This window comes from Podarcis pityusensis (assembly GCF_964106645.2).
Source record: "Podarcis pityusensis genome assembly, chromosome: 16".
NCBI lineage: Eukaryota > Metazoa > Chordata > Lepidosauria > Squamata > Lacertidae > Podarcis > Podarcis pityusensis.
Window position 1 is genome coordinate 14,136,203 of NC_138041.1, and position 23,727 is coordinate 14,159,929.

General features: G+C 48.2%; 2 protein-coding genes across 3 annotated transcripts in view; one reads left to right on the forward strand and one right to left on the reverse strand.

Annotated features, from left to right (window-relative positions):
* RELA (RELA proto-oncogene, NF-kB subunit) overlaps nucleotides 1-17,879 on the forward strand; it is a 31,264-nt gene extending 13,385 nt beyond the window's left edge. Inside the window, exons 2-11 of the mRNA XM_080985776.1 lie at nucleotides 3,274-3,315; nucleotides 7,650-7,801; nucleotides 8,906-9,054; nucleotides 9,789-9,880; nucleotides 10,714-10,848; nucleotides 11,499-11,603; nucleotides 12,600-12,812; nucleotides 13,384-13,464; nucleotides 14,168-14,242; nucleotides 15,519-17,879. Of these exons, the coding sequence (XP_080841902.1) occupies nucleotides 3,274-3,315; nucleotides 7,650-7,801; nucleotides 8,906-9,054; nucleotides 9,789-9,880; nucleotides 10,714-10,848; nucleotides 11,499-11,603; nucleotides 12,600-12,812; nucleotides 13,384-13,464; nucleotides 14,168-14,242; nucleotides 15,519-16,129 (1,655 nt within the window). The 3' untranslated portion in view covers nucleotides 16,130-17,879. The remainder of the gene's footprint in view (nucleotides 1-3,273; nucleotides 3,316-7,649; nucleotides 7,802-8,905; nucleotides 9,055-9,788; nucleotides 9,881-10,713; nucleotides 10,849-11,498; nucleotides 11,604-12,599; nucleotides 12,813-13,383; nucleotides 13,465-14,167; nucleotides 14,243-15,518) is intronic.
* A 1,788-nt stretch (nucleotides 17,880-19,667) lies between these two features.
* Nucleotides 19,668-23,446, reverse strand: LOC308465700 (UPF0696 protein C11orf68 homolog). 2 transcript variants are annotated; one of them, XM_080985810.1, is made up of 2 exons: nucleotides 23,309-23,446; nucleotides 19,668-21,434 (listed from the first exon to the last, which is right to left on the reverse strand). In XM_080985810.1, exon 2 carries the CDS (start codon nucleotides 21,417-21,419, stop codon nucleotides 20,682-20,684), a length of 738 nt encoding a protein of 245 aa, XP_080841936.1. In that variant the 5' UTR covers nucleotides 21,420-21,434; nucleotides 23,309-23,446; the 3' UTR covers nucleotides 19,668-20,681. The 2 variants fall into 2 exon arrangements, with proteins under 2 accessions (XP_080841936.1, XP_080841937.1); XM_080985811.1 differs by having other exon boundaries at nucleotides 19,668-21,423; nucleotides 23,299-23,393.
* Between the last annotated feature and the right edge of the window lie 281 nt (nucleotides 23,447-23,727).

Genomic DNA, 23,727 nt, shown 5'->3' on the forward strand with positions numbered 1-23,727 from the left:
AGGTTCTGGAAGGGGGGTATAAGGCAGGAATGGGGGAGCCTGTGGCCTTCTGGATGTTGTTGTACTCCCAAGTCCCATCAGCCCCAGCTAGCATGGCCAGTGATCATAGGAATTGTAGTCTAGCAACAACTTCCACCCCCATTGTAAGTCCTTGCAGGGCCTTGAGTCACCTGATGTGAATGGCTCCAATGGTGTTTCACATACTTATATGAATTTGAGATCAGTAAAAGCCTGCCTCCTTCCTTGGAGAAGAGTGTGGTATCAACCAGTGACAAAATCTGTGAAATTAAATATTGTAAGGAGCCAATCAGAAATTTACTTAAAAGTAATCTAACCTAGAGGGTTCCCTTCTAAATGGTTCTGAACATATACTACAGAATAACAAGCCACTTCAGACCAGTTGGCCTATTGTAAAAAGAGAGAGGATTAAACTAGATTAGACATAAAAACCTAAGGTATCTGTTCTCTGTCTTGGAAGCTTTGTGTGGAAGTTCCAGCTCCCAAACACGCTTTTGTGATCTTCAGCCAGTCCAGACTAGAGACCCATTTCTGACTGCCAACCAGACCATCTTTCACATTTTCACTTTTGATTTAAACTTAATAGTACCAGGCAGTGTCTTGCCACACTGAGGTATTGGCATGCTAACAAGTGAAGCTGTTTTCCAAGTATTGTTAGTCAGACTTCGGAACACTTTTAATAGTTGTATCCTCTTTTGATTTCTGGGGGTTTTCTCTTCAGTGAAGGCTATGGTAGACATTAAGCAAGAGGGCAAGTCATGCTCAGTTCTTTTTTAAATAAATTTTATTAAAAGATTTTCCTGGTTTACAAAAGTACATGCATTGTCTTTTTTTCAGGTTGTAGAGTCTCTTTGTTACAGATCAGTTACATTTGATATGAGACGTTAGTGTTGTATGCGGTATAAGGTTGGGGAAGGGGGGTGAAACATTCTTTTACATTGTGTACGTGTGGGGTTTTGTGTCAGCATCAACTGGGTAGGTTCTCTTCCTATTCGCTTATTACATTTCCTCAGTAGTGAAGTCATGCTCACTTTTACAATGGTTGCGTTTTCTTAATCAGAAAGCCTTTCTGTCACTTTCTCGCTTTCCATAACTTTCACCACCTCCTTTCTCATTTCTTCTCTATTTAGCTACTTCTACTTTTTCTCCTGCGTCGCTAGTCTTGCCTTCCCCCCCCCCTCGGTTTCCACCTTCTCTTTGCTCTCACCTTCTTTCGCCATCTTTTCTATCACCAGGTATCTTCCTGTTGCCTCTTTCTCTCTTGCTCATCCCTTCTTCCACATTCTCCTTACCTTCTCAAAACACTTTTTGCCCTTTATTTTTCTTGCCTTTTTCTACTTCCTTTCACCTGTGGGTATTCCTGTCTCTCTTCTCCCTTTCCTTTCTACTCTGCTTACTTTCCTCCCCCGTGTCACCTTCTCTGCCAGTTCAGTTTACCACTCTGTGGACTCTTGCCCCCCCCCATGTCAACTTTCCAGATGAATAGGATTTCTGGGAAAGGTTCATCACCCTCAGAATACTTTGTTTCCCCTTTATCGGATGATGGGAAAATTCCTCAGATTCTCACATACAGTGGTGCCTCGCAAGACGAAATTAATCCGTTCCACGAGTCTCTTCGTCTTGCGGTTTTTTCGTCTTGCGAAGCACGGCTATTAGCGGCTTAGCGGCTATTAGCGGCTTAGCGGCTATTAGCGGCTTAGCGGCTATTAACAGCTTAGCGGCTTAGCGGCTATTAACGGCTTAGCAGATTAGCAGCTTTAAGAAAAAGGAAACAAACTCGCAAGAACTCGCAAGATGTTTCTTGCGAAGCAAGCCCATAGGGAAATTCGTCTTGCGGAACAAAAAATGGAAAACTCTTTCGTCTAGCGAGTTTTTCGTCTTGCGAGGCATTCGTCTTGCGGGGCACCACTGTACTGGTGTGTGTGTGTGTGTGTGTGTGTCTTGGGGGAACCACAATTGTGGGAGAGTTAATTCCCCCCTCCCCAGACTAAAATCAGGTTTGGGGAGAATCTGTTGACTACAACGTGGTTGCCAGTGCGGTGTCAGGTGGCGCCCTTTCAGTCTTTCTCCTGGTGCTCCAAAGCCTCTGAGCATGTGCACGGACACACACATGGTATTGTTGACCCTTGGCCATAAGGTAGCGAGCACAGTTACTTTTTAAAGGGGTAAAAAAGTTCCACAGGCCTTAAGCAGGAAGCTGGAAAAGTGACTCTCTTCCTCACTTCCTCTTTCAGCTCTATGTGCTTTTCGAGGTTCAGTGTAAGTCAGCCGGATCCAACTTTTACCCTGATCTCTTGGAAGCATGAAGTGCACGCGTATCTTTTCTTTCCCGTGTTTCGGGAGAAGAGACGCAAAGGGGGTAGCAGCACCCACAGCGCTCGCTTGAAAATCAGAGTGCGCCGACATGGCCTGAAAAAGTTGGCTGCCAGTCAGAGGGTTCCTTTCAAGCCTCATTGCAAACAGGGAATAAATGGGAGGCCTCTGTGATCATTTGGAGAGTGGAGGAGAAGCATCCTTATATCCTAATGCCTGCTGGGGAGGTGGACACTGAGCTGATCCTGTTAAGCAAGAGTGCAGGCTTGGGATCATTTCCTTAACTGTATAGTGTCAAGTGATCATGAGCAACACACCTTTTGCTTGGCAGACCGCAGCGGTTGAAGTAACGGCTGAAGTCTTTACAAGGCTAATGCTGGGTGGTCAAGCTGTGTGGAGTTGCTGCCTATGTATGGATTATGTATTGAGTAAGACATGGCATTCAGTTGCTGGTGGAGGGGGGGACTGTAGCTCAGTGGCAGAGCACCTGAACGTCCCTGGTTGAACCTCTAGCATCTCCAAGTACAGCTGACAGGTTCCTGTCTGAAACCCTAGTGGAGAGCCCCTGCTGGTGCAGATGCCATTATTTTTGCCATCATAATATTATCTTTATCATTATCATCATGACTGGAATTCATATCCTTCCTTCTCCACAAGGCTCCAGGGAAGGTCACAACAACATGCAAATACAATTTACAAATGGAAGAACGGGGTGGGTCCTAAAACATACCTCTAATATCAAAGGCCAGGTTAAAGAGTTGTGTCTTCAGCAGGTAACAGCAGCAATACAGTGAAGGTGCCAAGTGTGCTTCCCTGGGGAGGGAATTCTCCAGCTTTAGGGCTGCTGATGGCCCAGTCATCTGACTCTTTATAAGCAGTTTCCTAGGTTCGTGCTTTCCACAGTTATTCATGCTGGTGTTTTGTTTTCTTTCCTTCCTCCAGATCTCCTGCCGTTGTTGTTGCAACATAACTGGGGTCTTCCAGGTAAGTGGCATGTCTTCGTTTCGTGTTGTTGTCATTCATATCACAAATGACAGTATTTCCTGGGAAGTTTTGAATTGGGGAAGGGGGAGGATAGTGCCCCTCAATTTTCCACTTCCTTAATGGAAGGAGATGGGATTTAAGCTTTTCTTAGAACTTATTATTTGTTTCAGAATAACACAACCTGATACCACGCACTTTGCTTATGTTATTTATTTTATTTAAAAGCATTTATAAACTTAATAAAGATCTAAGTCGTAGTGTTGTTTTTGTTTAAGAAAAAATAGAAGCCCCGTGGCACTGAATTTACAAATGTTTATAACCTTTATGTTCTTCCTAAAACAAAAAAGTACCCTAATTTACAGTGATTTTAGATTTTATTAGTATTGTATTGGTATCTTTTGAAGCATTTTGTAAATATGTTCACTAGTCGTGGTTTTATGTTTCACCTCAAGGAGTTTTATTTCTGCAAGCAAGAGCAGAAATAGTGTTCCCATTGCAGTGGTTTCGAACACTAGTTTCAGAACTGCATTGGCCCCCGAGGGCTGCTTTGAAGGAATCCCACATGAAGGCATGACTTAAGCAAAAAATATTCAGTAACATGCTTTCCCAGACTTTTCACCATTTCTTTGTCTGTTAAAATACCAGTGTCGGGCCACCTGTTGCAAGACTTCTTAGACAAACTCAAAAAAGTCAGTTCAGAAAAAAAACAGAGGCATGTTCTGAAACACTGAGATTTCCTATATCACTCATTTGAAGTGGTAAAGGGGCTGTCATAAAAAAATATAATAAATGCAGGAGTAGGATTTATGGTGGTGAGAAAGGAAAAATCTTTAATTGCTGGGTGCTGTTGGTACCAGAAATTCAGCGATCCAGCTTTACGCAGTAATATATTTACTCTCCAAGAATCGGAGGATACAGTATTTGTGAATTTCCTTTACTATGAGCTAGATCTTTTTGTCCAGGATCCTATTCTGGGGTTCAGGATCCTGTCCTGGACACTGTACTGCTCCTGAAGCCATGCACACCTTTGGTATATTATTTTTAGTGTTCTAAGAGATGGTCCCTCTGTTTCTTTTACTGCATCCCTTACATCTGGCTGCTGCGGAGACAAAAGCTTTTCTGGCTGTAAAAGATGCCGAGTCAGGAGTTAAAAGTTTTTCCGGGTAGAGAGATAGTGATTGGCTGGGGCGGGGAGTAGTTGTTGGGCATGTATAATTGGTGGTGGTGGAGCTTCTCACATGGGTTGGCTGAGCTGCCTTGTAATGTTGTGGAATGTTGCTCCAGCAGGGCAGGGAACAACTGTTGGAATGCTTGCAGTCGCTGTCTGGCTTCTGTGACGGAAGGGGCAATGGTCAAGAGACAGACAAACATGTAAACCTCACCTGGGGTGACTAGAAGAGCAGAAATAAGTTGTGGGCCAAGCTAAGGAGAGCAGGGGCTTATTGGATTTTGAATAAATCAGTTTCTGATTTCTAAGTCTTAATTCACATCTTGGCTGGGAGGTTCTGTGACTGGAGCAGAGAGAAATGACTTATAGTCCTTGTTTCCTGGCTTCACAGTGTCGGTGGAGGGTGAGGTCATTGATTTCTGGTGGATGTGGATCCTGCTGTACTGCCTCTCCCTGTTGTGGGGATTTCCCCTGTCTTGGGAGAGTTCTCTAGCTTCTCAGGTTGATCCGCCCTGCATTTTAATTCTTTTTTAATAGCCCGGGCGAAGGAGTCTGGCGCAGGTAACACAGGGGTTACTGATTCTGCCAAGCAAAACAGATGGGTCAGGCCACAGTTTTGGAGGGGTGGGGCCTCTGTCCCTGCACAGTGGAAAAGACAGTTACCATCTGCTGCCAAGCTTGGCTGGACTTCGCTTGTGCCTGTGACTTAATCTAGTAGAAAAAGAAAAATTCCTGTATTGCTTCAAAGCTTGGATCGGGAAATCCCCAAGTTTGGGAGGGGGAGGGGGGAAGTTGACTCCCAGAGGAAACAGTGTGAGAGCACAGGACAGAGTAAAAACAGGGCCCCTTTTGACAAGGGGGGGGAGCAGGAGGGGACACACATAGGCCTGCCTGTGTGACTTTGGGAACATTCCTTTCTCTGTCCAGACAGAAAGTTGGCAGGCAGTTCTTAATTTTCAGGGAAAGTACCTTTTGTTGTTGCTGCAAATCCCAGCAAGGGACAACTGCATTTAGGGGGATTGGAATAAGGTGGAGAGGCTGTTTCTTCTTTCTCTCTTAAATGAAAAGTATTGAGAGTCAGCCGTTCGCAAGGTGTGATGTGTGCCTAGGGGCACCTTGCCCACCACCAAGAGGGCTCAGGGTTCTGATAACACTCGCATTCATTTAAAAACCACTGTATGAAATGCCTCAAAGCAATTTGTTATTAACAATATTTTTTTAAAAAATCATATATGAAACGATTCCAAATCCACATTCGAGGGGCAGGGAGCACAAAAGGCTCGTTGAAAAAGGTGGCGTCAAAAATACAGTGGTACCTTGGGTTAAGTACTTAATTCGTTCCGGAGGTCCGTTCTTAACCTGAAACTGTTCTTAACGTGAAGCCGCCAGAGCACAATTTCTGTTCTCATCCTGAAGCAAAGTTCTTAACCCGAGGTACTATTTCTGGGTTAGCAGAGTCTGTAACCTGAAGCGTATGTAACCCGTTACCGCTGTATGTATTTATCATGAGCTTCTCTCCCAAAAGCCATTCCCCTCCGCTCGAATGTTGGATCTAGTTGGGGGAAAGAAAGTCTGTATGCACTGACACAGCTGTTTAGAGCTGACAGCTAGCGCTGGGGTTTGGCTTGGATTAAAGCCCCATCTCAGCGCTATACATTCATTACTTATTTTACTCATATTCATTGCATTTATATATCTCCTTTTCTTCAAGGGGGTGTACGTGGTTCTCCCCGTCATTTAATCCTCACAACAGCCCGGTGTGGCAGGTTAGGTACACAGTCATGGCTTTCCCACCCACACCCCACACCCCGAGAATCCTGGGAACTGTAGGTGGTGGGTTTTTTAAGGGTGCTGAGGGTTCTTAGGAGACCCCTGTTTCTCCTCACAGAGCCACAATTCTCTGAATTCCAAGTGAAGAAGGGTTGACTGTCGAGCCATGCTGGGAACTGAACCTCTGGGAGGGAAATAGGGATCTCCCCATAGCTCGTATCCCTCTTAACAAACTACAGTTCCCAGGATTCTTTGGGGGAGGCTGTGTGTGCTTAAAGTGGTATGGTGCTGCTTTAAATGTGTAGTGCAGATGAGGGATAAACTGGACATGGGGAAGTCGTTGCTCTCCAGATGTTCCTGGACTAAGGTTCCCATTTCCCCTGACCATTGGGCATGCTGGCCAAGGCTGATGAGAGCTGGAGCCCAGCAATGCCTGGAAAGTCACAGGTTCCCCACCCTTGCTTCAGACCATATTCTGGGGGTCCCAGCACCATCTCCCCATTGCGGGATTAAAGCCTGGCACCAAAGAGAAATTGAATTAACTTGGGAGAGAAGCCTGTCATTTTCATTTTAGGAATGGGGTGGCTTTCATTAATAGCTCATTTTTTATTTAGCAAGGTTTCTGTAATATGATAAAAACAGTAGGCGTAATGCAGTTCTCAAAATACAGATAAAATCAACAGGTGTGAGAGCAAATAAACTAACAGTGATAAAATTGCATGTCTTAGCAGGCTGTGCTACACAACAAAAACAATTTTAGCCGGTGTTGAAAGCAGTGCAATGCAGGTGCCTGACTAACATTAGTATTATTTGCTATTGATGAGGTGATTATCACTGAAAGAATCGAAGCACTTGGATTTGTTGGTGTGAGCTCACACCTCCAGAGTTGGTGAGAATCTATGTATAGGGCATTGTATTTTATTATTATTTTTTGTATGTAACTTACCTGTTAGTTAGTGTTTCCCTGTTTTGTGTTTGTAATGCTTGCCCTTGAAAATAATAAAAATTTCTACATACACACAGAGAGAGAGAGAGAGAGAGAAGCATTTATCAACTGCAGCCTGGCTTGTTTCAAAAACACACAATAGCCAAGTGTTTCTGGCTTCTGTAGGGGGGTGTCTCTTGATTCTCTTGATCTCTCCACCTGAGAGTCCTGTTTTAATTGCTGTTTCTGTGGGATTGATTCATTGTGTATTTTAATCATGGATGCTTTTCATGTTTTAGTGGGGGTGCGTTCACATTTTCATGTCTGCACACCTGTTTTTTATGCTCTGAAAACCACTTTGAATCCTGTTTTCGCATTGAGTGGTGTATAAATAAAAAACGACAACAATTGGTAGGATTTACTAACAGTTTATATAATACTAATATAGGTGTATCTTTTGTCTCCCTCCAGACCCTCCCGCAAGCAGCACTCCTGTCGTGGAGATAATTGAACAGCCCAAGCAGCGCGGCATGCGTTTCCGCTATCAGTGCGAAGGGCGGTTGGCTGGCTCCATTCCCGGGGAACGCAGCACAGACACCACCAAGACCCACCCCACCATCAAGGTCAGCCCCACAGCACTTGGGAGTGGGGTGGGGGGTTCTTCTAGAAATAAGTGTTACTTAGAAGTCTTTAGGGGGTTGAGGGATTGAAGCAGGGCTTGTATGTGTGGCCATGGGAGTGTGAATTTCAGAATAAAAGGCATCGTTTTAAGGATACAGTCATACCTAGGATTACAGATGCTTCAGATTGCATTTTTTCGGGTTACGGACCCACCGAAACCCGAAAGTACCAGAATGGGTTACTTCCGGGTTTCTGCGGTCGCGCAAGCGCAGAAGCACTAAATCGCAACCCGCGCGTGCGCAGACGCGCTGCTGCAGGTTGCAAACGCTGCGGGTTGCGAACTTGCGTTCCACACAGATCACGTTCGCAACCCGAGCATCCACTGTACTTTAATTGCCCTTTGCGGAGGTGAAGCCCCTGACACCGACTGGTGTGCTGGCATGGAATGATCATAAACATTCCAGGCTCTTGGTGAAGAAAGAGGTCATGTGTCATTCTGCGGGAGGGTAGGACTCATACCAACGGCTTGCAAGTTTCAAGAATGGAGATTCCAACTAACCATCAGGAAGAACTTTCTGACAGTAAGATCTGTATGGACAATGGAATTGACTCCCTCTGGGAGTTGTGGACTCTACTTCATTGGAGGTTTTTGAGTGGAGGTTGGATGGCCATCTGTCACATATGGTCTAGTTCAGATTCCTGCATTACAGGGGGCTGGACTGGATGACCCTCGGGGTCCTTTCCAACTCTACAATTCTGTGGTTCTATGACTCTTGGGGGTTTCAGGCAGCCCTACCTGGAGATGCCAGTGGGGATTGAATCATGCAAGGCAGTTGCTGTACCTGCCACTGAGCTACATATCCCCATTTCTGCAGTGCAGGGAAGGCCGTACGACCCTACTCTGCAAGGTTACTGTGAACACTGGACTTAAGAGATGCTGAAGCAGCAGCAGCTCTCCAGGGTTTCAGGGGCACAAGGTGTCTCTCCCAGTCCTTCCTGGAGATGCCATTGGGGATGGAGCCAAGGGCCTCCCACATGCCAAGCAGATGCTCTGCCTCTGAGCTGCAGCCTTTGCCACACATCAGCTCCCCGCCTTTTGCTTTCAGATCCACAACTATACAGGCCCAGGCAAGGTCCGCATTTCGCTGGTCACCAAGGAGGTCCCCTACCGGCCCCACCCACACGACTTGGTGGGGAAGGACTGCAAAGAAGGCTATTATGAAGCAGAGCTGTCTCCAGAGCGCTCCATCCACAGGTGAGCGGATGTGGGAAGGGGAGAGAGCTGGGTATCTCCCCCCCCCCCCGGTCTTTTTCTCTGGCCATTTGGGAGGATGATTTGGGGGTGGGTGTTTATTTATTTGCATCAACCGCTAGCCATTGCTGTCTGCAAAAAAAAGTGCAAACATAAGCACAACTTGAGGGATGAAGCTGCCAAACTAAATGAACAACTGCAGTGTCTCAGAGAGCGTATCTTTGCCCAGCCCTACGCAAAGATGCCTTTGGGGTTGAACCTGGGGCCTTCTGTGTGCAAAGCAGGTGTGCTCACTGCTGAGCTACTGCCCTTCCGCGACCACTGCAGCTGCAAACTCCAAAATAAAAAACTACGCAGGTTAAAACCCAAGAGGAGGTAGTTGTGGGCCATGTTTTGACGGCGGCTGCTTGAAGCTCTGCAGGTTTCACTGTCAGCCATTTAACCTTGATCTGCGAGGAGAAAAGTTAGCGTGAAAAGCAGCCGGGCGGCCCAGTGCGAGTGGGGCGCTTGGCTCTTTACACGGGAGTCTGTACAAAGAATAAAGCAAGCTTAGATGGGCCAATGTTAAGAGCATCACCATCTCCACGTGAAGGTGGATGATTTGGGGATCTTCCTCGCTGGTGTTTGGGGAAGCAGCCGTGCTTCTCACCCGATGCCTTTCACCTCCTTGTGCCTCCCTCTCCCCCTCCCTCCAAGCTGCACACTGACCCCTGCCTGCTCCATGTGCTCCTTCCCAGCTTCCAGAACTTGGGAATCCAATGCGTGCGGAAACGAGACCTGGACAAGGCCGTGGCCAAGCGGATCGAAACCAACAACAACCCGTTCAATGGTGAGGAGCGCTGTCGGCCGTGACAGTGGTCAAGGGCTTTGTGGGGGGCAGGGGTCTGTTGTTGGAACGTGAGAAGCTGTCTTGGACTAGCTCAGACTATTTCTCCCACCTAGCTGTGCATGTGATGACCAGCAATGCTGCTTTGGAGTCTCCAGCAGAGAAGGGCCTTTTTTGCAACCTGCTGTCTCAGAGATGCTGCAATGCCAAGCCCGGGGATGAAATGCGGCCCCCCAGGCCTCCTTGTTTGGCTCTTGGGGCTCTCCCTAGACCATGCCCCTCACTCACCCTGATTCACACTGTTCTAGACCAGCTAGAATGTGCCCTTGAACTTTGATAATGCCTCTTGCCAGGATGGAGAGGGGTGTGCAGGTGTGCCTAGAAACTAGCCTTCTGTAGAAATCTAAAATTCACACCTGATGTTCTGCCCACTCTTTTGCTTCTGGCCCTGACAGTCCCTGGCATGTGGCCCCCAGAAGATTGCCCAGGAGGGAATCTGGCCCTCCGGCTGAAAAGGGTTTCCTATCCCTGTAAAAGCAGCAGCTAAGCCCAACCATCGTCAGACATACCAGGGTGCCCTCCAGGCTCAGATTTGCATTCATTGCTCTGTCTGCTACTGGCATGCGGTCCCTGAAATGTTGCGCAGGAGGGAATCTGCACCACAAGCTGAAAACAGTTGACCCACCCCTCTGCTGCCTCATTCTCTTTAATTGTCATTTCCAGGGGTTGAACCATCTAGATGCAGGTGCACAATTTTTACTTCCCTTTTCTAGACTTAACTGTATTGTTTCTATTTCTTGCTTTCTCTCTCCCTCCCCGCCTGCCCCTGATTCCAGTGTCCATGGAAGAGCTAAAAGGAGACTATGACCTGAACGCGGTTCGGCTCTGTTTCCAGGTGTGGATTCAGGATGCAGGCAGTGGGCGCTTGGTCCAGCTGCCCCTGGCAATCTCACAGCCCATCTATGACAATCGTGAGTGCTAACGGGGGGTGGCTCTGATGCACACCGCTACCTTTATTAGAGAGGGAGGGACCAACCAGGGATGGACAGTGGAGCAGACCCAACACTGATCATTCATTGGTTTTTGATTTTCGCATCCTGCTCTATCTGAGGGTCCCAGAGCAACTTAACAGCAGCTTCTTCATCCAACAAGTAAATAATTCTATCCCTGAGGAAATGGAATGGATGCAGATCAGAGTTAGGTGCACTAACTACTTGATTGAAATTAATAGGGCTTCTGTTAAATCATGATTTGGAAACCCTGGAGAGCTGCTGCCAGTCAGTGCAGGCAGTTCTGAGCTTGATGGACCAATGGTCTGACCAGTATAAGGCAGCTTCAGATGTCCCTTTTCAATTCGGTCCTTTGTTCAGAATCATGAGGACTGGGATATTTATTTTTCAACAAAGGTCCACAGTGGTGGAGCACCTGTTTTGCATGCAAAAGTTACCCAGTTCAATCCCTGGCATCTCCAGGTAGGCTGCCTGAAACCCTGGAGAGCCACTGCCAGTCAGTGTATTCCGTACTGAGCTAGATGGACCAATGGTCTCCATAACACAGCCTCTTGTATTCCCTCACTGCCACCGAGTCATTAAGACGGCCCCGGCGCCCTCTCTTTCTCCAGGTGCTCCCAACACAGCCGAGTTGAAGATCTGCCGTGTGAACCGCAATTCAGGGAGCTGCCTGGGTGGAGACGAGATCTTCCTCCTCTGTGACAAGGTCCAGAAAGGTAAGAGATGCCTCCCTTTTCAGTGCAGGGTTTTACTTCCATTGGCCACCTTGGGCTTTGGAAGAGATGTAGAGGTCAAGCCTTGGAAGAGGCTGCAAAGGACTTCTGGACAACAGCAGCAAGGGTTCAACTTTTCATGTGTGTTTTCCTTTCATGGTGTTGTTGTTGTTGTTGTTTTGTTGTTGCTGTTGCTGTTCTTATTCTTAAGGCAGTTTTTAGTGTAGTGGGGAAAACTCAAAAAGCCCTTCCAGCCACATCTTTGCTCATAACAATGACTGAAACCATCTCTAAAGCCTCCTGTGTCTGCCAACCCTTTAAAAATCCTCCCTAACTTATGCATTTTTAAATGCAGGCTCACTATAGTCACCATGTGGCCAAACTGACCTCTTCGCTTCCAGCACTGTTTGCCCACTTCAGTCCTGGGCTTTTCTGTGAGGTTTGCCCTGATGTCACAGCATCTCGCCCAATGGCAGGCAACTTCAAGGAGTCAGCTGATATATTCAAAATGTTAAAAAGTCTTCCACATTTTGTTTGGTGTGTGTATATGGGTATTTTGGCCTGTTGCCTTCAAAAAGTGCTGTTGGCCATTTCTCAGTTTGGGAACAGGAGATGATTCCACATTTGTGGTGAAAGGAAATAAGACCAGGTGTTGGTATTTCCCATTTTGTTCTTTCCCCCACCCTTCACACTAGCAAGGGGTAGCAACAACCACCAACCTGGATGGCTTTAAAAGAGGATGAGACTCGGTTCACCCTCCACTGTTGGAGGCAGAATGCTTCTGAGTACCAGTTGCCAAAAATCACAATTGGGGAGAGCACTGTTGCATTTGGGACTTGCTTTCAGGCTTCCTATTGGAGCACCAGGTCGGCCACTGTGAGAACAGGATGCTGGACTAGATGGGCCATTGGCCTGATCCAGTTTCAGGACTCTCCTTGTGTTCTTACGTTCTCAGTGAGTCTGAACCCCTCAATCCTCCCCCCCTCGCTTCCTTTGCAGAGGACATTGAAGTCCGCTTCTTCAAGGACTCTTGGGAGGCAAAGGGCTCCTTCTCCCAAGCCGACGTCCATCGCCAAGTGGCCATTGTCTTCAAGACCCCGCCGTACATGGACCAAGCCCTTCGGGAGCCTGTGACAGTCCAGATGCAGCTGCGTCGCCCATCCGACAAGGAAGTCAGTGGGCCCATGGAGTTCCGTTATCTTCCTGATGAAGGTATGTCCTCTCTTGCATGCTCAGGTTCTAAGCTCTATGAGTTTAGGGTCAAAGCTTTCAGCTGTGAGCCAGCTCAGAAACTCAGATGTATGTTAGGTGCCAAAGGGCTCCCTGAATAGGGTTACAGTTGCCAAAACAGAATGCCTAGTTTTCATTTTGGGGCCCAGTGGCTCAAAAGACATACTTTTCAATGTGAATTTTTGCTTCCTGAAATAAAGTTCGGATTGCGCAGATGAAATACCACAGAGAGAATTTGAAAGGGTGTGTTGCTAGTGTGTGAAAGCAGGCAAGATCCAAGGATCCCCAGGGATGCGCCTCCAGGTGATGGAGACGTCAGGTGCCTTCCTGGCACCTGGGCATCTTCACTTGCTCACAAGTGGCCAAAAGTCAGGTGCAAAATGGGCCCAGTGCCTGGCGAATTTCAAACACCGCTGTGAGTGTGCAGGCGTGATTCCCTGACTCCAGCTCTCCTGTTACTCAGTCGTTGCCTATGATTGGAGAGTACATTATCAGCTCCCTTTCAAAGCAAAGGTGTCCTTATTCTCTCCCCCCCCCCTTTCCTTTTGGACAGGTGACTTCAATCGTATTGACGAGAAACGCAAACGGACCCTTGGCACCTTCAAGAACTTTGTTCAGAAAACACCCTTTGCAGGTAGGGCTCGAGTTAGAGGGGTAGAAGAAAAGGGTGGTGTGGCTGGTTGAAGAACCTTCAGGGGGGTGAGACATTGGTGACTGGGCCCCATTTGGGACTGTTGGGGCAGAAGACAGGGAGACCAACAGGAAAACAGAGCCCAGAGCCCTTGGCAGGTGGAACCTACTCCTTCTAGTTTTGTCCCCATCCTCCTCCTCCTCCAACCAAGTTCTGCAAGAGCAGGGCTGTGGAGGAATATCCCAGCAGGCAGAGCCACCCTGTGAGTTGCTTGCAAGTAAAAAGGCAGGCAGATGGAATGGCTGAGGCTGAGGGGCCCATGCCCTGCTCTTCTTAGTACACTGGCCTCCAACAGAGAGGAGCACAGGAGGTGGAATACCTTGGAATCTCATGAGACCTGGGTTTGATGTTGCAGGGGGGATACTGCTTCCTCTATAGCTCAGTAAATAAGAGCTCACACTTTCCATACAGAGTCCAGGTTCAATCCCTGGCATCTCCGTTTAGGAGGATCAGGGAGCAGGTGATGGGGAAGGAGCCCCTCCCTCTGCCAGTCAGAACAGGCAATACTAAGCAAGACAGACAAAGAGTCTCCCTCACGGTGAGGGTTCTTCCGGTGTCCATACATGGGGGGGGGAGGGGGTTGAAGCCTTGCTGGGCTCTTGGGAGGATTTTGCATGTTCTGACCCCTTCCGTTCCCTCCCAACAGTCGGAGCTCCAGAACCTCGCTCCCAGCGCCGCATTGCTGTTCCCAAACATGGCCTGGCCCGGCCCAACATCAGCGGTGAGGAATGCCTAACCTTTCCTTTCATGTAACTCTTCTGTCAAGTTAACAGCTTGCTTACGAGGAAAATTGGTCTGGCTGGGAATCTTGTCCCATGACGTCAATATGGACTAGCAGCTTAGGAGTTGTATATGTTCTGTTCAAACTGTTGGTTGGCATTCAGCTCCTGTCCACCCTTCCCCCCGCTTAAAGGAGAAGGGAAAGGGGCTTTTAAAACCTGTGCTCATTGGCAGACGAGTGGAGATTAAATCCTGCTACCTAGGCTGCAAGATCCTGTTTTCTACTGGGAACAGGGAAGTGCACCCAAAGCAGGATTGAACCCTGTCCTCCAACCCAACAGCTGGCATCACCAGTGGTGTCAGTGGGTGTGATGGGCCAAATTGGATCCCATGGCAGGCCGAGATTGACTCGTGGTCTGAAGGCTCCCCACCCTTGCTCTAAGCTATTTATATTCTGTGCTTTCAAAAGAAAAGCATGTAACACAATCTGGCAATTTCCCCCATTGAATGATGATTGGAACTGTTGCTGGGGGAGGGGGCACAGAGCATCTGCCTTGCATGCAGAAGGTCCCAGGTTCAATCTCCAATGGCGTCTCCAGGTGGGCCTGGGAAAGACTCCCTGCCTAAAACCCTGGAGAACTGCTGCTGCCAGTCAGAGTGTAGACAGTACTGAGTGAGATGGGCCCCAGTGAATCTGGCTCAGCAGAAGGCAGCTTCCTATTGGCTTGCTTCTAGGATTTCACTAGGAAACATACACTTATAAAGTCCACAATCACAGCATTTAAAACTAGAAACTTGTTGGCAAGTTGTTGTTGTTTTTGAAAGAGAGAAAGAAAATGCCACATCTGAGTGGATGTTGCAGCACTGGCTCCCAGCAAAATTGGGAGCCACTCTTGGGAATGCACTTCTTCCCTCCCTTTCCCTTAACACAGTATTTCCCAAACTTGGGTCTCCATCTGTTATTGGACTACAACTCCCATCATCCCTAGCTGGCAGGACCAGTGGTCAGGGATGATGAGAATTGTAGTCTGGAAACTCAAGTTTGGGAAACTCTGCCTTAACACATGCTAGGTGTTTGCATTGGCGCCAAGGTTGCTTCTTAGTTTCCAAACCATGGCTGGTGGGCAGATCCTGCACCAGCTCTGAGATCCTCTGGCCGGTAAACCCTGGCCAGCTGGGAGTCCAGGAAGGTCAGGAGGCCCTGGCGCTTCTCTCACTGATGCAAGAGTGCTGATGTGTCCTTTGTCGTCATCTCCTCTCTCTGATCTTCCTTGCAGGTGTCCCAGGAATCATGGGAGCATCAGGGCAAACCCCACTGCCCACCTCCAAACCCCAGGCCATGGTGCACCCTTCTCCCGCCTACTTCACGGGGCCCAGCCATGCCCCACTTCCAGCGGCGGCTCCTCCTCCGACCGCAGCTCCACAGTCCAGCTTCAGCACGGTGAACATGGAAGATCTGTCGGGCCTGGGTGTGAGCCATCGGGTCCAGCCCTCTGAGTCGGAGGCCGAAGCCAGCATTGCAGACGCCTTCCTGCACCTCCACTTCGAAGGGGCGGATGCTGGGGGCATGGAGCTCGGGGGGATCCTGGATGATGCTCCCTACGCCAGCCTGGAGGGGATTAACACAGCCGAGTTCTGCCAGCTCCTCACAGAAGGGGCCGCCCAGCAAGCACTCCAGGACAACCAAGGCACTCTGCTGACCTATCCAGAGTCGATCAGCCGCCTGGTGTCCCAGCGGAGAGCCCAAGGGGAGCCCAGTGGAGGGGGCGGGGGCGGCTCAGGTGCCAGCTGCTACAATGGCCTTCCGGGGGCTCTTCCTGCTGAGGAAAGCTTTTCCTCCATGGTAGATCTTGACTTGAACTCTCTTCTGAACCAGCTGAACTCATAAGGGTGGAGTCACAGGACCAACAGCTTCTGTCCCTGGGCTCCAGATCCCGGGTGGCCCCTCTTTGTTTGCGTAGACTTTGCCAACTTAACTCTCCCCCTCTCTGGTGGTCCCCCCCACTGGATGGACTATCCTTCAAGGATGTGTTTGGGTGGGGGCAACCTCTAGGTTCTTGGAACATGAGGTTTTTATAGGCCTGGACCATTGCTTTTAGGCAGAGGCGAGGTCTCTTTCCTCCCCGCCACCAGTGAAGTGGGCGTTGTACATTTGGTAACACGGCGGAGCCAGTTCTCGCTTCCCTACTGAAGGCTTGTTTTCCTTCCAGAACTATGGAGCTGTGTGTGTTTTTGACTGTTTGAAGGGGAAGAATCTCTCCTCCTTACCATGGTTGCCTTCTGAAAACTCGCCAGCCGGCACCTTCTCCTCCTCATGCCAAACAAAACATTATTAAGGGGGAGCGGAAGCTCAGAAGCCTTAAAGAACTGTGCCAGCAAGCAAAAAAAAATCAGCAGGTCAAACCTGTTTCTAACCTTTTTATGAAAAGCCACACAGTTCTAAATGCTACAGTAGCTGTACCAGGATATTTTAAAAGCAAAGCTACTTCTGTACTGTTTCCGGAGTGCCTTAAAGCATTGCCCAAGGTTCTTCTGGTGGGTGAGGCCTTCCTGGTGAAACCCTACAGCCATCTCCAGGGCCGTGAGGGTTTGTCCCTTCTGCCCATGTTTGAAGAGGCGGGAAGAGTTGGGATCGTTTGTTGGTCCTTTGCTGTAGAAGGAATAGCTTAACTCTAGCAGGCTGTTGTGGGTATACAGACATGGGACTTGTGGTGGCAAAACACAGGCTATTTTTCAACCTTGGTGTCCTTGGCCTTAACTGGGGATTTGTGTCAGTCTCTGTGGCACGCACACAGGACTTCTTCCTCTTAAGATAAGGGGTTTTTTTAAAGCCAGAAAGAGCAACAAGGCTGTGAGGGGTAAGCCAGCCTCGTGGATGAAAGGGATGCAGACCCAGTCATTCTGCTCTAGGCCTGCACCTTGCCTGCCAGTGGCGGGGGGTGGGGGGGATAAAACAATGGGAAATCGCATGAGGATGTGGGCGGCGACTTCTTTTTCCATACTGAAGCCAACTCTGAGCCTTTCCGCTCAGAAAATATGCCATTACTATAAGGGGGTGCAATGGGACATTTGGTGCCTTTCTGTTGCAGGCTTTGTTTGGCCCTAGCCCTGCTCAGTTTCCTCTTAGGGTGAGGGCTTGAGACCCTCCATGTGAACCCAGTGCCTGCCAGCCCCCAAATCATGCCACCCCTCCAAAGAAAAGCAAGACAGTTCAGGCCACGTAGAGGGAAAACAAGCTAGCAGGAAGCAGGATGATCTTCCCCTTCCTCAGTGGGAAGACAGACCAAAAGCCTCAGATGGCTGAACTCAGACACAAGGTCTAAAACGGAAGAGAGATCCAGTTATCCCAGGTTAGGATGCAGCCTGCTGCCAACAGGGTCTGGTGGGGAAAGCAGCTGCCAAGCCAGCAGGGGCAGCCAAGGTTATGTCCAGGGTGGGGGTGGGATTGCGCCTTGTTTTTTAAATACTATTTGCTGCATTTTTTTAAGGGTGGGTGGGTGTGTCAAGATAGTTAACCACTTAAGTGCTGTTATTGGTCCACAGTTGTCTCACTCTTCTTTTTTTGTTATCTGATGTGGCAATTCTTGCTTTCTTCTTCCTATAGCAGGTTCCTAAAAATAAACTGAAGCCTCAGCCTGGCAGTTTTCTTTTTATCGTGGAATTGGGGTGTGGTTTCCGTAAGGACTTGTGGAAGGAAGATCTGGGAACTGTGGCCTTAATTTGCAGGCAATGTCACCTCAAACCAGTGTTGGTATTCTCCCCACCCCTACCCCACCCCAGTGACATAAAATCCAGAAGCCATGGGGACTATTAGGTTCTTAAGGGGGCAAATTGGGAGCCTTCCCCCAGGAAGCTGTCGTGTCCCATCACTCCTGACCATCGACTATGTTGACTGGTGCCGATGGGAATTACAATCCAAAACATCTATCTGGTAGGCATCAGTGCATTATCATTTAGAAGCATGGATAAACCCTATTGTGCTGCTTTTTAAAACAAAAAGCAGCTTAGTAATTCCTTATTTTTTCTCGCTTCCTGGGCTGTTGTATAACTGCACACCAAAAGAACACTGGAGCATAGATGTGCACACCGTATAGGTGTGCCTGTTTTCTTTCAGGTTGTATAATTTATTGTGATGTTCTGATTTTTCATTTTGGCTTTGCTGGTGCGAAGAGTGTTACATTAAGCACCCAACCTCTTTGCATCTTGCTCAGCCAGCCTTCTTGGCTCCTAAGCTTCTCCCTCCCATTTCCCAGCTGATCAGAATATTTTTGTTTAATGGAAAGAGGTTCTGGAACCAAAGCCATTTTCTTTTATTACTTTTGCCTGCACTCCCATAGAATTATGAACACTTATCTAGCTTTTCTTCCAAAACATTAAATAAGATATCCCTATCCACATGTACAATTTGCATGAATCAAGCAGGGAAGTAGAAGGTGCGGTTTATACATGCATCATGCTCTTTCCCTAAGCCCAGGCGTGGGACAACTTAGGGCTCTCTAGATATTGCTGGACCCCCAGTTCCCACTTTCCCTGGGCTTCTTTGGCCATGCTGTCTGGGGTTGATGGCAGCCATGTGCCCCTGAAACAACCTTACATTTGTATCTTGAAGGGGAGAAGCTTCACAAAAAAATCCCCAAACAAACTGCCCTCAGTTAGAAAGGCTACCTGAAATGGTAGTTGCATGCACAAGCTAGAAAGCAAATTCTGACTACTGGACAGCTGCTTCACATAATTCATTTTGTGGTACGACTGGTTATTTGAAGAGCATGGACAGGGTTCACCATAGTGCAAGAATGTTCAGGTCCTTCCTTCAGTTCCCGTAAGGCAGAAACGTAGGAAGTTGCCTTATACTGTGTCAGAATAATGATTCCTCTTTCAGTACTGTTTACACTGACTGGCAGCAGCTCTTTGGGCTTTCAGTCGAGGGACATTGCCAGCTCCACTTGGAGATGTCATTGGGGACTGAATCTACTGCTAAGCCACAGCCCTTCCCCTCTCAAGGATAAGCATACTTAGTCTGCATAATAAGGTTGCCCTATTTCAAAAAGTTAAAATCCAGACAAAAAGTTGAAGTGTTTGTTTATTTTGCAAAATCTAAAAAATGGAAATTGAGCTTTTTGGAGGGAATTCACCAAAATATTGACTTCCGACATGAGTTGCCATATGTCCGGGTTTTCCAGGACAATTTCAGCCATTTCCACCCAGACACTGCTTCTGACTGCCGTATTCTGGCCATGTCCGGCAAATTCCAGACCTATGGCAACCCTAGTATAGAAGCCTCTTTAAAAATTAAAAGTTTCCTGAGTAGGAACTAGCTTTAAACTGCAAGTGAGGCAATTCAAAGACTGGTGCCAGCTGGCCTGCTTGCCTCTTCCATTTCCATTCTCTCTTCCCACACACCCTCCTGGCAATAAACATTCAGCAAGAAGACAAAATCACTTTATTTTTTAAAAACCTATTTTACAGGTAGGCAAGTGCTGCTGAATCAAATTTATTTTCCACAGCCTCAAGAGGAAAGAAATGTTGAGAGACATTCCCTTAAATGAGTAAAACTTGTTCTCCCAACACATTTTGTTGGGATAGTGTCTATGTTTAGCCCCTCTTTCAAAACTACACAGCACCTCCCTGGTGAACCATTAGTAGTTTCTGATGAAAAACTTCCCTAGAAACTACTTTTCCCAGGCATTATGGCAGGCCTGGGGAACCTGTGGCAAAATTAGATGAAACTGTTGGAAGCAAGAATATCCAAACTTTTGTGTTTCACAGAACTCCCCATAGTCTGCTTAGATTATTCTACAAGATGGGAATGTTTTGCATTGTTAGAAAGTATGCCGCCTCTTAGCACAGAGGTAGCCAAACCCTCCAGGTGTTTTAGACTAAAACTCCCATCAGCCTCACTCAACATGGTGAATGGTCAAGGATGCTGGGAGTTGCAGACCAAAGCATTTGGAAGACACCATGTTGGGTATTCATATCCTAAACATGCAAGGATTTGTCAAATAAGAGATCATTTGACTTGCCACCCCTTTTCTTTTTGACTGCTACAGCAATCTTTCTACTGACCTGTCATGAAATGGGAGTGTGTGCATTTATTTTGATACCCAAAGTCACTGGGGAAGGGGATATGAAAGCATACGCACAGGCAACTGAGGAAGAAGTGCAGTGATGCACTCCTAGTAAGAAGTTCTTGAAAACAAGGAAGGCAGCACACTTCATTGAAAGATAAATTCAGGTGTCCTTAAATGTGGCTGCAGGAAGACCAATGCAGGCAGCTGCCACCCAGTGCTGAAATCCTGCCTCCAGCATCCCTGCCGGCCTGTGCTTGGCAACTGTAATGTGGTCTCTCTGAGGGGGAGCGAAAGGGGAGGGGCACTGGGACTTGTAGCTCCCAGCCACAACACCATTCCCCTGGAAGGGCCACACATCCAAAGGAACACGTTTTAAGTCACTTCCATGTTGTTCACTTTGTTGGTGATGCGCGAACGCCGAGGGATACATTCCAAATCAAACTTACTTTCGTAGATGGTGGGGCAAAGGTGCCAGCGGTTGTCTCGGTAGATGCCCAAGTAGGTATAAACATCAGGCTTGTAGGACAACAAGCATTTGACCCCTGTGGTGCGGATCACAGCATCGGCCCCCAGCACCTGCTCCTCATTTGTGAAGTCGTCTGTGTATACACAGATGACCTGCTTGCGCTCCGAGTCGGGGCAGCAGGGGCTGACCTTGGCCACGCCAATGCGCCCGTCGAGCACCGCACGGGCAATGCCACACCAGGCATGGTCCACCTTGAAGCCACTATCCAGGTGCATGAGCCACTTCCCGGTCAGCACTCGCCGGTTCAGCGCCAGCTCCTTGACCATGTCGAAGGTGATGTGGCGCCCGCTGGCTTGCAGCAGCTCCCAGTCCTCCTGCAGCCCTACCACATCGCCAGCTTCAGGACAGAAACGGGGCCCATACACTGCTATCCAACCCACCGGCTCTGCATTGCACTCGGGGTCACCAAACCGGGACACACGGGACGGTTGGTAGGTCTGCAGCCACTCCTCGAATTCGGCCCGGGGAGTCTTGCGAGCATCAAAAACTACCCAGGGGTCCATATCTGCCGCCATGGACTCAGCAGCCAGCTGCTCTGCTGCAAAAGCACCTTCCTTCCCTGTCTTATCATCCTGGCTGGACATGGCACTGCAGGGCACCTGACAAAGAAGGAGAGGGCAAAGCAAAATGTAATAAACAAGAGGCAGCCTGCCTGGTCCCTGCTGTCATATATCCTAGCTTGCAATGTTTCCTTCCTTCATACAACTAGCCAACAAGGCAAATTCTCTACACAGTCCCATTTTACAGATTAGAGAATTGAGGCCAAGCCTCACTCACCCTGAGGTCATTACCAAACGTGTCCAGTAACTATTTATCTATAACTGTAACCCAGCTTGGAATTTATAAAACAGGAATTCCAGAGTGAGCAGTAGCAACTGAAGTTCACCACCACCACACATACTTTTTTTTTTTTACAGATAGGTAGCCGTGTTGGTCTCCCATAGTCAAAATAAAAAAATCCTTCCAGTAGCACCTTTAAGACCAACTAAGTTAGTTCTTGGTATGAGCTTTCGTGTGCAAGCACACTTCTTCAGGTATCTGAAGAAGTGTGCTTGCACACGAAAGCTCATACCAAGAACTAACTTAGTTGGTCTTAAAGGTGCTACTGGAAGGATTTTTTTATTTTTATTTTTTAGTTACTCAAAACTGCTGGGCAGTATGGTGCAGAACACTAGCCTTGGATGTGAGACCTGGCTGCAAACCCCAGCTCAGCAGGCAGCCTTCTACATAAAGTTACTAGCTCTCTGCTTGATCAGCCTCAAAACCTTGTTGCAAGGATAACAGAAGAGCAACATGTACTAGAAGAAGGGAGAGGCGCATGTCTGAAACACTGAAGAGCCTCTGCCAGTCAATTTAAATAATACTGAGCTAGATGCACCAAGGGTCTAACTCAGTATAAGGCAGCTTCCTACATTCCAACCACAATACATTCCAAGTAGTAAAAATGGAATACAAATAGTTAAACACTTTATACACACACACACACACAACCCTTTCAAGCACTACACACCAAGGGTTGGATCCAGGCTTAGTCACTGAATTCAGTAAAGTTTAAGTTCGTAATGACTTAACATTATCAATGTAAAAGCATCAGTATAGTTTAATGCATGGGGAGGGTAGCTCAGGCCCAGCAGCCAAATGCAGCCTTCCAGACTTGGCTATCTGGCCCTCTGATCTATTCCCCAATCCAGACCCTTCACTCAACCTGCTTCTCACTACAAACGTTTCTGCCTGGATTTCGGGCTTTCGAATTTTAGTAGCGCCCTGTGAGGTGCCAAAATTTGGTGCATATCCCCACCACAAAACTTCATTCTACTTAATTGTTGTGGCATCCCTCACAGTGCCCTCACAGCTCGGTGCCAGTGCAGGCAAACCTGCCACACTCCCCTAAATCTGCCTCTGCAAGATGGGATGTGCTTTTGAACTGCTTGTCTGGATGGAAGATACAGAGGGGTGTGTGACTAGCCTACTGTGCAAAGGTAAAATCTGCATTTCTGCCCACATTTGCCTCTGGCTTTGCTCATCATTGCCATGTGGCCCAGAAAGGAACGTGACCCCTTTAGCTGCTGATAAAGGTTTCCCACCCCTGCCTTTAAGACATATTTACCATTTACCAAGGCAACACTAACTGCAGCAAAGCAAAGGGTGCTCCAAAGACATTTTTAATTGTGGAGGGGAACCTACAAAAACTAACCACATGCAGACCTACGCAGCTCCTCACTTAGGGGCCGTTTTAGGCAGCATTAAATTTTAGTCTAAGGAAGGAATAGCAATAAGCTGGTTGCAGAAGGAGCGTGGCTGTTAAAAACAACAACACTGCAGTGACTAAAGAAATTGCCAGTGTCAGCTGGTGTCTTAAGGAGTCGCCCAAAGGAGCTTATGGGAAAGGGTGGGGAGTATGCCAAAAATAAAAATAAAGCAAGACCCAACCAGGAAGTTTTCCCCTCGCTTAGGGCTGATAACACTGGCCTACCTTGCAGGGCTGCTCAGTGCAACAAGAAGCTTAATGGAGGCGACGCATTCCGAGCACCGTAAAGCGAACCGTTACTGGCAATGACTGCAGTGAGCGGCAGGCGTTGGAATAAACAGGCAAACGGGAGCCCCCTCCATTCTCTGACCCTCCCCGGCGAGACAGAGGAGCGCGAGAGAGCGGGCCTCTCCGGGCCCCTCCAGAGAAGCCGCCGCCGCCGCCGCCGCCGGAGCCCCTTTCGCAGCAGCCCCGCCTGGAGTGGCGTTGCCTTACCAACGGCCTGGCGTAGGCGGCCGGGCGCGCGGCACAGCCCGGAAGTTATGCGGGGAATGCATTGGAGGGGGGACAGGAAGTGCCGGGGAACTGAGGTAAGGGAGCTGAGGTAAGGGAACCAAAGTTTTTTTGCTATCTTCCGGAAAAAA